The sequence below is a fragment of the Hesperophylax consimilis genome, chromosome 16, assembly GCF_061612785.1.
Source record: "Hesperophylax consimilis isolate HC1 chromosome 16, BYU_Hcon_1.0, whole genome shotgun sequence".
Classification (NCBI taxonomy): domain Eukaryota; kingdom Metazoa; phylum Arthropoda; class Insecta; order Trichoptera; family Limnephilidae; genus Hesperophylax; species Hesperophylax consimilis.
In genome coordinates, this window is record NC_142851.1 from 20,060,715 (window position 1) to 20,075,448 (window position 14,734).

The 14,734-nt window shown below is 33.8% G+C and overlaps 2 protein-coding genes across 3 annotated transcripts in view; one reads left to right on the forward strand and one right to left on the reverse strand.

Annotated features, from left to right (window-relative positions):
* LOC149416851 (uncharacterized) overlaps positions 1-14,734 on the forward strand; it is a 406,606-nt gene that overhangs the window by 247,681 nt on the left and 144,191 nt on the right. The window lies entirely within an intron of this gene.
* On the reverse strand, positions 7,485-11,767 carry LOC149416852 (putative pyruvate dehydrogenase E1 component subunit alpha, mitochondrial). The gene is made up of 4 exons (XM_089641256.1): positions 11,699-11,767; positions 10,461-10,587; positions 8,905-9,032; positions 7,485-8,174 (listed from the first exon to the last, which is right to left on the reverse strand). Exons 1-4 carry the CDS (start codon positions 11,762-11,764, stop codon positions 7,485-7,487), a joined length of 1,011 nt encoding a protein of 336 aa, XP_089497382.1. The 5' UTR covers positions 11,765-11,767.

Here is a 14,734-nt window from a genome sequence, read left to right on the forward strand (position 1 = left end):
CAATTCTTCTATGATCGAGTAAAAAATTAAGTAAAAATATAGTTGGCGTTTTTGAAAACATTCTTCAAGCTTGACATTAAAATTTTATTATTTAGAAATAGTAATGTTAATTTTAAATGTATACATCGGCAAGATAATTTTATCTAATTTTTAAAGCGTATTGTTTTTACGTATAGTTAAAATATAGTAAAATATAATATGGTTAAAATAGCGTATTTGAAATACACCGAATACATTAAAACTGAACAAATGTGATGAAAGTATTGAAGTATTAAAAAAATTGTTATACTGCATGCAAAAATTTAATTTCAGAAATAACGAAAAATAACCATATACATATTAGTTTATTTGCGTAAAACTTTATTTGAACTATCTCAATATTCAATTAAAAAAATTAAAAATACTATACATCATCTGTTTTCATAACTACAACAATTTCCCAACGGATGCAGCGTGATTTTTAAAGAATATTTGGGTTTTTTTAAGCAGTAAAATGTCAACGGTTAAATTTTTAGTAGTTTTTGTCATTTATGATGTACGAATGAATGAATGAAGTGGAAATTAACCTACTTCCCGATATTCGATCAAGCTGAAACTAGGCGGATAGACTCGTTGCTGAAGACAATTCACTTTATCAACTTTTGGTGGCAGACAAACGCGCGCACACTCACATTTAATGATGTAAAAATTGGATGTAATTGTTATTATTTTTTTCGTAGGAAGCAATTACTTTGTGGTTGGACATTATATTTTTATTTAAATCAAACACTCAGTTTTTAAACGAGAGTTTTTATTACTTTTAACATCAACCGGTTTCGCTTAGATCAAGTTTTTTCGGGATATAAATAATAACTTGAATAAAATATGTAATTATATTCAATAAATAAAATTTCACAGCGGTTAAAATAAGAAATAAATGTCGCTAATCTCCAAATAGAATTTGGGTTAGGTATTAGTGTCGTTGACTCCAAACTTCCCAGAGAAAGAAGGTTCAATTATTAGTCGAACCATTTTTTTTAAAGTTTTAAAACACTTTTCAAAAGTTCACAGCAATTAAAAGCTAGTCGCTTGGGAGAAAGGTTAAATACTCAGTCAAACCAAATCAAAAATATTATGGTAAGAAAAATGTTTTTCACGGGTTGATTTTTTTTCTGCTTTTATTTAAGTCAAAATAATAAAATTTTTTAGGCTATTAAGAACACCAATCAAAAACAAAGCATTTTTAAAATTTGATGGATAATATTTTAATTCATCCAACGCAACAGAGAAAATTTCGAATCGTATTCAGATCTTCCGCGCAGTATTTACGTTTTGAGTAGACAAAGTCAAAGCAGTTTATTCAATCCCTCAAGTTATTATTTTCCTATCAATCAGCATAGAAATTAAAGCCCCGGGGCATTTTTCATTCCAGTTTGTTTGCAAACAAACATCTGAGGGGTGTGTTTGAACAAAGGCTACAAAACAATACGCATTAAATTCTATTAGATTTGGTTCATTCCCCCGGGACCCTTTCCTACGAATTTGTTTCTTTCAAAACATCGTAATCAATCTTCAGCCTGTTACGACTGGGGTATAAACTGTATTAATAGTTCACCCCCTCGTTCCGTTCGAGTGAGAGGTGAAAGCGCAGAGGTCTGCTGGGTAGAAGCAAGTTAGAAAAGTTTCAGGAGTCGGGGGTGAGTTCGGAACCCCGCCGTACTTTCAGCACGGTTTTAGCCATGGTAGGTCGTAGCAGTCACAGCCGCAGAATATTGATTTTATTGACTCTGATGCCAATTTTATTAAATAATATCAAGTATTTTCATTTCTGTTTATCTTAACACGTGTAATACTCCTTTATTCACATTCAAATACAGGGTGTCCGGGGTTAAAGTGGGCTAACTTTGAAGGGTGATTCTATTTGATAGTACAAGTTAAAAAAAAACACTGTTTTCGAAATTTAAACGTTTTAAGGTAGTTTTTAGGTTAAAAAGTTGAATTGTTTGTATGGGAAAATAAATTTTCTTCTATGGTAAAATATTTTTGTATGAGAAAAAAAAGTTTAAATTACAAAAAAGTTATTTTCTTTTTTACTTCTACCATCACGTAGAATCACCTCTCGAAGTGTGCGCACTTTACTCCGGACACCCTGTATTTTTCTAACATACTCATGTATTATTCTGACTCAGGACATGGTTTGATTCAAGTATTTAATTCAATTGATCGTGTGACACGTCTTCCTCGGGCATACCCGCTTTTTCTGCTAATCGCTTTCACATTGTGTAATCTTACACTAACTTACACTCCTTTCACGGTCATACATGATCACACATACGTCTTAGGAATCTCATTTCTACAGCATTCAATCTACTTCAATTCTTCTTCTGCCAGTTCCATACCTCTCTGCTATACAATAACAAAATATGCATTGTCACTTTGATTTATACTTTAATGTATTCTATAATGTTATCGTTCAATAAAAGCCAACTGTTTTATTTACAAAATAAAGACCGTAAACTCAATATTTTAGAGCAGTTGGAAATGAATAAAAATTCTAATGATAAATGAGCTAATACAAACAAATATTCGCTCTCCATTCCTCGATATGCCGAGGTCAATTATTACAAAACATAAAATACTAGTTGGTATAATTATTATGCAGGACGAAACTCTTGAGTCATCCAAATTATTAATTACTTACTAAAACGACCTTTAGTCGTGAAAACATAAAACAGTAATCATTGCCAACATTTTACTCGGAAATCAATAAAGGCGTAGCAATAATAAAGGCATTTTTTCTATTATAAGTACATATATGTATGGAAATGATGTAAACATATCGTGTGTAAAATGGCTTCATTGCAGTTTGACAAGGCGAAACAGCAGTCAGTAATTTCACAGCAGAACTTACTTACATTTTTTTTATATCTTTCAAACTTCTTCATGTACACCTTTTATCGCCTGTAATACTGTATTTTATCATCTACATTAATGTACGTAAGTTTTTCGAGTAATGTAAGTTCTGTAAAACACCCACTCTAGCGTAATAAAGGTTTGCTAAATACAAACATGCTTTGCAACAAACTGTTCACGTTTATTTTTAATAATATCAACAAAGTTACTACATATTGCTCTGTAACTACTATCATGGTACATTGAGTCCTTATTTTGTACTTTTGTTATTATGTACAATTATTTAACTCCTTTGTACAACAAAACTCTCTATGATAATTTGTATTGTACCTGCTTATATTACTCATACTCAGCTTATTATGATATCTACGAGTACTATACACTTGTTATTGTACTCTTAAACAACTTACCTATAACAATGTTTTCTCGTAAAAAGCCTTCAAGGCTAAATAAATAAACTGTTTTAAAAAAATTGGATCATTAATTATTGTTGAGTTCATGAAAAATAGAAATTGAATGGAACTATACAAATTAAACTAGACAGCAATTATTATTTTTAAATTGCCTTGTAGGTTCTTACCATGAAAGTTAAGTCAATGGTATTCTTCTACTTAGCAATCCAGCTGATAGTAGTAATTGATTATTATAATAACTAACACTAATTAACCTGTGGAATTAGTTAAAAACCCACAGACATAATAATATATATATTATTTCTTCTCACTTAGATTAAGACGATTACTACACCCTTATGTGAAAACAGTTCTTCCCTTCGAGGAAATGTACACATATTCCTCTATGGTTCTGCTTATTGGTGCTCGCACGTGTTAGTTATAAAGGCAATTCCCTGATTTTCCGTAAAGAATGTTAAACGGAAGAAGTTCCAACTATTGGAAACTGATATTTTGTGGCGGTATCCAGTACTTAACCCTTTCAGCCTGGTGGAAGTATACCCCCATAAAGGACACATAACGCTACCATGGGAGCCGGGATATTGGGAACGGCTTCGGAAATGGGACAAGAGATAAGAGCGAAATACAGATTTTAGTTTTAAACGAGTTACCTGCCATAAGGAGGTACTTAGACGGTATTAGTTTAAGTCCGGATTTACACATATTTTGAACGTAGAATTTTTTATGCATTAGTGTAAGTAGATAGGCACTATAGTTCTATAACGCGTAAATATTACTAAATTGAAATGTAGAAATGAGATTGTTGAGGCGCATGTATGATAAAACCATGTGTGATCGTGTGAGAAATGAGAGATCCGCAAAGCGTGCAAGGCTGATGTAAGCATACTGAGGACGCTCAGATGGTTATGGTGTGTAGAGCGAATGAAATAAGAAATGAAGGCAAATTTTTGTGTTAAAAGAAGTCGGGGACGCCTGAGGAAGACAGTGCACAATCAAGTGAACCAGATATTTGAGTCAGATCATGCCAAGAGAGAAGTCTGTGTGAGACGATGAATAAATGTGAATGAATTATTATAAATAATAATTTTACCTGTTAAGGCTATACTATGGCAAAAAATCATAATTCAGTATATATTTACCCCGCAGCATAAAGAAAAATTAGAACATAAATACAGTACTAGATTCACGCGCAATGACGGGTTAATAGTTCCGAAATTTAATAATAAATACGGACAGAGAACGTTTGAATACAACATACCGAAGATATTTAATTTATTACCTGACACTATAAATCAATGTAAATCTATGAATAAGGTTAAATATATGGTGAAAAATTGGTTATCGGAAAAAAATATTTATTTTAATATGTATGAAAAATTGTATGAAAAATTATTAATTCTGTAGATATAAGATGTAAATTATAACTTTAAAAAATGTATTTGAAACTAAATTTAAGCACCTGTTGACAAGCCAATTCAATCGGCTTAGCAGGACTTGTTTGTTGATATTATGTATTAACTATTTATTCAATAAAAAAAAAATAAAAAATAAAAAAAAAAAGGCAAAGAGTGTGTGCCAAGACCGAGTTGTTTGGCGGTCCGAAACCACCATAGTTGTGTACGTACGATCTGGCCTTTCATTTTTATTAGACGAAAGATGGCGTCCTTTATTCAAGATTTTTTTTTACCACAAGCAATAATATTAGCAATTGATAAAAAATATTTCAAATTTTGTTTTTATTTTTTCATAACTTAGCTGCATACTGTAGCTAAAATTACCGAGACATTTAAAAACTCAGATTTAAATGGGCTTCACGACGTAAACGATAATTACAAATTAATGTATTTTGTATGCATGTATGTACCTCCAACGTCTTTCTCGGTCCAGGTTTATTCTATTGAGACAGGAATCGGCAGTCGTCTTTATGATAACTTGTCACGTCTCGTAAATCGTTTTCGATAAATTTTAAAAGCAAAAATACATGATTTAAAAATGTTGATTTTTGTATGTGTGTTTGTATATCTTCTTTCCTTTTGATAACTTTTCTTGTCCATATGATCTTTGAGTACATCGGACAAAGCCAAATACTTTGAAATGAACAGCACAGTTTTACCGTCCGACAAATAAATAAATAATAGCCCATTAAATAATCATGGATAATGTTCCCTACGGAGTTTCATAGCTTGAAAAGATGTGACGTCTCCGAGAAAAGGGGATTTCCTCTCTATTATTCAAAATGTCCTCGGCGGGCATTAAGTGGATCCACCGGTCTATGTCTTGTCCTATAAATTCTTTATCTATCGAGGATTTTTCTCTCTCATTCTCCGCACATTTCATATTGGAACTTTTCCAATGATATTAGACATTTATGTTCATCACGTGTAGGCTTTGGGGGGAATATTGGCTTGTTTCTAAACAGGCTAACCAGAGGCCATGAAAGCAAATTAGATCATTTGGAAAAGGTTAACTTAATAATCGTATATTAAGTAGGTTTATTCATCTTAGATTGTAACGCTCTGCTAGTATATTGAGGTGTATTTCATCAAACTTCTCTTCAGAAGGAAACCTTATTATCTAATTAAAGATTTTAAGAAAGCATTTAGCATAGCATTCAGTATAGCATTCAGTATAGGATTTAGTACAGCATTCAGTGTAGCTTTTAGTATAGCATTCAGTATCTCCCATACAAGGATAAAAAAATTAAACATTTGAGTTGTATTCAGAAAAATCAAATTTCGATATCATTTTCTTGGAATAGGTTCATTAATGAAAGCAACACTGGACGACTAAGGGTTTTTTAAACACTACTTTGCACAATAAAGTAGATTAGTACATATCCCCTTTGCTTATAATAGTACAGTATAACCACGCATACCCTGCGCTGCTTGACCTCCCTTGGTGATGCAGCGCCTCGCAGATGTTTGCAGGGGGAAAGGTGCATTGGTTCGCTACTTTGATTCGTCACAGAGTAGCTGGGACCAGTCAACGCTACCGAAAAACGGAAAACATTCTCGTCCAGACCGTCGCGCATTGACAGGGCGCACCCTTACACCATAAATGGAGAATTTCCCTCAAGCCACCGTATTGTTATTGTTAAATGTGTCATTATTTATGTGCATTTAATATCCTATATTCTATTTTATATGTAATTCTTTTAAATTATGTATGCTCTTTCACGGCAAAGTATTGCACTCACCGCTCTGTTGAGCTGAATTATGAGATCATTATTATTATTATCGCGATGTAAATATTATCGAAATGTGACACGCCACTTTCTGCACATAGTAAGACCTAGCAAACTATATCGCCACCCGGTTGGTCAGCTGCGTGAGGCAGCTTAAAGTAGGGGCTGTGGAAAGGGATTTATTAATACCGGTTTTGAAGAGGCACGGATAGTATAAAAGTTTTTTTCAAAATTTTCCGAGCTTAATTCCGAGATAAGTGGAAGGGGGCTTGTCAAAAAAAAAACCCTCGTTAACAGTGCCATCATCAGCGTAGCCAGATCGTTGATGTGCAATAAAAACAGAGTGGTGACAACACAGATCCTTGTGGTACCCCACATTGATTTGGTGTGGAGAGTAAGAAGAGCCGTCAACTATACATTGAACTGTTCTTCCCTTGAGAATGTACGCAGTCCAAATATGTTGGGCTGGACGCATACCATACGATGGAAACTTCCCGACAAGTGTCCGGTGCCAGACCACTATTATTATCACTATTATGTTACATATTATTTATTGAATCCATATTTACATAAAAATATATACTACCAAATATCGGCTGAATGTCGGCCTATCTATACCAAGGCTGAACCGACGCGTAAGAACCTAATAAGTAAGATGGAAAATGTAGCCATCAATAAAATCTGAGATTTAATATAAACGGCATGAACGTACGAATGTATCTTCTGCCAAAGATATACTACTGATAATTTAAAAAAATACCATATAAGAAATGGTTTCATGTACTGAATTTATTGTAAAAAAAATTTCGAGAGATCATTATTTCATATATTTTTAATATATATTTACTTACCTACCAACGAGAAAAAATATTTTTCTTAAGAATGTTCTATATTTGTTGCGCCGTAATATGATGACACGTGAAATATTTATGTAATATTTTAAACAAATTAGCTTGTTGTAGATGGACAGCAATCATCTCGAATATGTCTTTTGTTTATGTGATTGGTTTGAATAGTTTTCCAGTATTGGAATGTTTGATTGGTAAATCAGGCCGCTTTCCGCGTAGCTCTTGTTCCCATGGACCAGCGTAAATATCTGAGCCCAACTCTTCAAGAGGTAACTCTGGATCATTCTTTGCATCGTTAACTGCTTTTTCTACTTCTGCTTTAACTTCATTTTCTAATGCCGTCAACTCTTCTTCTATCGCCAGTCCTGCAGAAAGGATTTTGTCTTTGAGCAAGTTAATTGAGTCTCTGTTCTTTCTGACGTCTTGTATTTCTTCTCTCTTTCTGTAACTCGTTCCTGGATCCGACATGGAGTGACCAAAGTACCTGTATGTCTCCATCTCGAGCAGTATTGGTCCTTTACCTTCTTGGCAGTGTTTGATTGCGAAACGTGTGGCTTCTCTTGAGGCGAGGACATCCATACCATCTACCCAGATACCAGGCATGTAATCGCCTCTAGTGTAAAAGGTTTGACTGGCTGCATGTCGTGCGGTACTGGTTCCCATGGCGTACAAGTTATTCTCACAGACGAAGATAATCGGTAGACTCCAGAGGCAGGCTATGTTATAGACTTCGAAAAGTTGCCCCTGGTTGGCTGCACCATCGCCGTACAAGGCCACACACACCCCATCGGTCCCCTTGTACTTGGCGGCAAAGCCAATTCCCACCCCTAGCGGCACCTAGGGACACAAATCATTATGAAATATGAAGCATGCCAATCACGTGAATCGAAAACGATATCTTACCGATAAAATCCGCAAAATAAGCGGCCACAATAAGCAAATTTACTCTTTATGCCAGTGTTATTGTAGTTTAGGGACGTGCTTCGAAAAGTTTTGTCAGCTGGAATAGACGTAATAAATCAGGTCTGTTCGATGATAAAACTAGCAGCCAAATATTTTATATAGATGACTTGGCATATTTTGTGAGTAAGTAACGTATATCTCTTGAAAATTGATATTCTTTTCCAATACTGGATCAAAATACATACATAATTATGCTCTCACGGAGTACTTCGTTGTAACTTCGCTTACGGTATGATTTCATCACTAAACTTATATTTTTGTATTGATAAACAATCATTTTAATTTGTTCCCAATTAGCCTGATTCCTGAAATACCCATTAGTTCATTCAGCCATGTTGATACGTGTTGACAAGGAGTATGTTTATCGGTAATGGATGAATCTCGTTGGCACGATACCCCGTGGGAAATTAGATTGGCCAAATCACAGTGGCAGCAGAGTTTGGTAAACAAGAAAATGCGTTTGATGATCGATGTGCAGGAAGGAGTCGGAACAAAAATCACCGATCACCATTATGGATTTCCGAAACAATCCAGAATAACCACACAAAGGGCCAATCACTTTTTTTTAGTTTACAAAGCTCTACAAGTGCACATCAGTCCTTACCTGAGCGCCAACGATGCCGTTACCCCCGTAGAAGCTGGGCGAGTACATGTGCATAGAACCTCCCTTGCCTCGGGCGCACCCTGAACTGCGCCCCGTGAGCTCCGCCAGGACTCCTGTCACTGTAACTCCTGGAACAAAATAAAAAAAGAAATTAAAACAAAAATATTGGTAAATTTACGAAAAAGTGGGACACAGTTAATATTTGTGTTTTAATTAAACCCAAACTAAGACTAGAGAATTTTACCCTACTATTTAAAAAATACCCTCTGAAGTCCAATGTTAAGCCAAATTAACGTAGAATAATTAAAAAAAAAAATTAAATACCAAAAACTTTCAAATAATTTTCTGAGGTATTATCAAGCATTACATATTTTATACATGTAGAAACAATAATGCGGGTGTGAAAGGGTTAACTATAATAATGTGTAAAGGTCTAATAGTAATCAAATTTTTACTTGTGGTTAAATAAAACAACGTATATAAATTATTTTTGATTAATACTATTTATTATTTTGAAAATGTAACGAAATCTGTAAGCATTTTTAGTATTCATCAGTCATTTTATTATATACTAGATAATAAAGAAACTTAAAATAAAAAAGAAAATTTAAGAACAAAAATAAATCAGTCACCAAGAGCTTTGGCACTATCACTCTAAAAATTTTTAAGGACATACGTAAAAGGTATATTAACTATGTATAATTAAAATAAACTTGTAGTAAAACTAACTGTGAATATTCAAATAAATAAATAAAAAAGTCAATTTATTGTTGCTACATTTGACTTTTTTGCACTTAGTGCACGATGCACTTTCCATTCATCTTATTTTGGTGGGGCAACATGAACGGTAAGTACGTTTTTTGGCTAAAGGTTCTTCTGGACTGTCTTCTTGAGAGTTAGGGACGTCTTTTAATTACGACGATTATAAATAAATAATATATAAAATTGAGAAAAATTCAAAATCTTAAAAGTTACTTTAGAGATAATCATGCGTCATTTTGACAAACATGGTCGATATATTTCAAAATTGGTGAGACTTACCCCAATGACGCGTACGCCTGCCGAAAGCACGGGATAAAAGGTATACTCATTGGAATGTCACGAACGCACGACGCGTGATTCGCAATATTTAGAGAGAGAGTGCTGCTATATTTCGCTCGCACAAGCGTTAACTTTACGAGAACAATATTTTTAATTTATTCATGTTCTCCAAAAAACGTTTATTCAAACAATATATTAAGGATCACAAATTTGAGGTACATGTAAGTATAAAACTTTTGTGACAATAGAATACTCATCGCCATGAATGGAGTGGAGTGCAATGAGGCCACCCATCAAATGTTGGGACATTGACAATGGACATGAAGAGGCAAATGAAAAACTCCAATAGCTTTAGTCCGCCTCAGCACATAACACCATAGTGATGAAAACCATACAATTACCGTACATAAATTCACCATAATATTTTGTATGTACAGTATTTTATAAAGTCGCTAAAATAAAAATAATTAATAAAATAAAAAAATAAAAATTTAAATACTCGTAGTAGTACGTGCCTGTGAGGTAGGTCCAGGCGTGGCAGCGATATGCAGAGATTGCGCTGTCCTGAGGTCGCATGGCGTTAATCATCCCCACTGCCACAGCTTCCTGTCCGGAATACAGATGCAAGAATCCTCGAATGATCTAAAAATGAATCAATTGGCAAAATAAAAAAAAATATGTAACTGCAACGACTTTCTTTAACTAATTATAAAAAATACAGTCCAAAACCGTTGGATCGACCTCTTACGAATCAAATTGAAGCAAATATTACGGGAAAAGAACGCGATATTTTGTAAGTACCTAAACACTGCAGTCTCAACTGCCTCAATTCAGTAGGACTATGGCATTCCTATTTTGGGTATGTGTCAGGTTGAAGGTAGAGTAAACACTGCACTTTCAACTGCCTTAATGCAGTAGGGACTATGGCATTCCCATTTTGGGTATGTGTGAGGCTGAAGGTGGCGTAAACACTGCACAATCAACTGCCTTAATGCAGTAGGACTATGGCATTCCCATTTTGGGTATGTGTGAGGCTGAAGGTGGCGTAAACACTGCACAATCAACTGCCTTAATGCAGTAGGACTTTGGCATTCCCATTTTGGGTATGTGTCAGGCTGAAGGTGGCGTAAAAGATGGAGAAGACAATCGTTGAAGTGTACCTGACGTATTTTTTATGTGAATAACGCACAAGAGTCCCAATTTCTCCCAACCAGTAAGACTATGTTATCCTCAATTAGGTTGTGTTGTAAGGCTAAAGGTGGAAGATATGAAGAAGAGGTTGTTGGGGAAGAACCTAAATATTCAAATCTGGTTACTAAACACGGCTAAAACCATTTCAAGCAATGTCTCTATTCTGAACGGTGGTCTTTCACCAGAGCGATACTGAAAATATCTGCTGCTCTGGAACGTGCGCAAATATATATTTACTATTTATTATTATAAATCAACAAATTGTGAAATAACACAAATTGATAAAAAAAATAATTGCGTGCGCCGGGATCAGAAACTGCGACCTCCGGATTAATTATGACTAGTAGTCACAAGATCACAATCAGATCACGCCACCAAACACGGTTAAAGCCATTTCAACCTATTTTTTAACTTTTCAACTATTTTAAATTTTAAAGTCTTTCGCCGTTAAGTTAAGCCGTCCTTGAGCCATGTTATAAGATATTTACACCGAATTCATAAGTAAAGGCGTAAATGTATAAAAGAGAGAATAAGAAGTAGTTTGTTATTCAAATGCATGTACCTTTTCCCTGTACATGTTGCTCGCAGCGCCTTCCATCTTCCTTATGACGTGCATCTGCCGATACATCTTTATGGCATCTTCCTTGGCAAGACTCACAGATGTGGATGGGCCAGAGTCCAGCTTGTGGAGCCGGTACTCTTGTGTTGTGAATGCAGCCTCATTGCTATATTCATTTGAGAATATTCTCATTATTATTGAAGCCTTTCTGCAAACGAACAAAAAAATTAGTGCTAAGTTTAAATTTAATCGGTAGAGTATCTCGCTTGTTACTTCGTACTCTGTAGCTTCTAGTATAGAGTTTCCTTTTTTACTTATATTTACATTTTCACTAAGGAATCCCCCAGTTATTGCTCTAAAAGTAATTAAAACCGTTTTAATATTATCATGTCTTGTGTGTACAAGACAATTATTTTTCTAGTAAATATACATACATATAAGACACGGTTGATACGCACATTTTATTGAAAACATGAAATAGAAAATAATGCATTTTAATAGCTATTTGTTTAAAAATATGAATAATTAGACGTATTTTCTACGCGCCATGCTTTGGCATATTAATATTTCAATAGTTTTATTAGGATAGTTTATTTATTTATTTCTTAATTAAAACAATACTTAGAACCTATTGTATGTTCTTAGGTTCTTAGTTTGGGTTAAACAATAATATAAAAAAGCTAACTTTAAAGCATTCACATCAATAACAATGGCCGCCAAGCGAACAAACGATTTTAGTTCTAAATAAATACCTAATGCATAACTTTCCTTTTCTGGAAACTGACATACTAACTTCCCACTATCAACTTTCTAACTATCAGATAAAGTTTTGATTAAAGTGCCTAGTAAATGTGTCGCAATTTTATGTATTTTTCTCCTACTACCATCACAGTAAGTGGAAAAGGTTGTTTGCATCGTGATAGAGGCCATTTCATAGTTACACACAGTTAAGACACGTTTATGATATAAGAGAATGTTCATACATTTGAAGTCTGCAGCTCTTCGCCAGAAGAATGAGAGGATTCTTTATAATCAAGAAATTCATTATTGCTGTAGTAAATATACCTATCAAATTATAGATAACTTTAAATTATGTATCTCCCTTTCTTTTAAGTATTTGCTTCACGAAACAATAATTACATTAGAATAGTTTATCCAAGGAGTTCGATGTAATATTCTTAGCTCAAGATGCCGAAGACGTTTCATATTGTTTTTCTATAAGAATTGAACATTCCAAATTCAAAGATAATTTCATATACCGACTTATCCCTCAAAAAGTAGGAACCTTAGTAGTTGCTCAGGTTTTTGTTACTGTATAGATCGGCACATTGCGGACAAAAAAAATAGTTCCTGTTTTGGCCGCCAGAAATAAATAAGTAATAGTAGACATACTGGGTCGACGTACGCTATGTAAGCAACGCATTAGAAATCTGGACTAATTACAGTCCATTCATTTTCTATGTAAATAGATGCCTCAGAAACACAAAGCAAACCAACGCTTTCATCGCTATGCCGATTTGTGTTTTCCAGATGTGGAACGTGTAAAGATAGAGTGGTTTGCTTCACGTCTCCAACGAGTTGATTTCACATCTACCAGTGGAATTATCTATGCTTTTACGGTTGGTATATCTATGGTTATTTGTTTTGACAGTAGTCTTAATAAATTAATAAACTAAGTAAATCTTCATCAATTTCGCTTTCTGAATCGCGAGACATGACAAAGCTACGAATTGCGTTAGTTGACAAGTGAAACACATTAACGTAACCTAAAAATAAACGTCAAATCAAGTGACGCGCCTGCGCTCCACGTACTTATAACGTGGTCACACGCGTTGCGTGTGTAGAACCAGTGTGAACGTTGACCTGGGGACGCAATAATGCACGTATCGCGTACGTCGACCCATTGTGTTTTTACCTTAAAGACGTGGTCACAGACGTTATTGAAATGAATTTCTTCTTTTTTTAATTTTTACACTGGCTAGAACACTCCTTTGAAGTGAAAAGCCATATAACAAAAAAGAATAATTTCTCATTTTAAAAATAGTCACATCATTTTGAAAATTTTTTTCCTTTCTTGTCTCCTGTCACTTGTTAATTACAAAAGATTTTTAAGCAAAACGCATTTTAATAATAATATATTACTTCAATTTCGACATGGTCTTGACATCTAAAATGTTGAATGCACTGCGTCTGTCGTCAAAAATGTTTATTTTTCTTTGTAACTTTTCGCGTCAATTCTTTTTGGTTTTCTTATTGCATTCTGCTTTCGTCTGATATAAATATTAAATGAAGTCATCATATCTGTCAAATTTCATTGTAATGTAAATTTTCATCAAAATAAACCATCTAAATTGTAAAGTGTCTTCTAAATTAGTTATTTTTTATTATTTTAAACCAAACTGAATGAAAACATGTTTAGAATCTATAGCAGATGTACTGTATTGTTAAACGTCCAGTTTAACTGCTTCCAACGATGAATTATTGTAGTTGTGGACTAACTTCATAGTCTTGAAAATAAAACATATTGTTCCATGTAGTTCTGTGGATATTTTTAAATCAGTATTTTTGAAATACTTAGTTCAAATTTAATTATTGAACTCTTGGGACGGATTGTTTCACCGAACTTGAACAATTCATCCTAGGTCAATGTTTATTTTCAAGTTCTGTGAAAGATCTATTCAAGTTCTCTTATTATCTCACTATAGGCCAGTTGGTTTATTTTCAATTTATGTTGTTATATCAATTATTTGAACCAACTTGCCAATAATGGGATAGCAAGATAACTTGAATAGATCTGTCACAGAAATTGAAAATTAACTTTCCTTGAAACAACTCGCAATTACTATGAACATAGTCTATTATTATCTTATAAATTTACATGAGTATTTCATTCAATTTTTACTCTTCATTGTATTCTCGTAGTTAGTATACTTGAGTAATCCTTCAAGATCACTGGCCACAATTAGTACGATTTTTTTAAATAAAACATTTTGATTCATTTTAATTACTATTTGATTTGGGAAATTTTAAAATTTAACA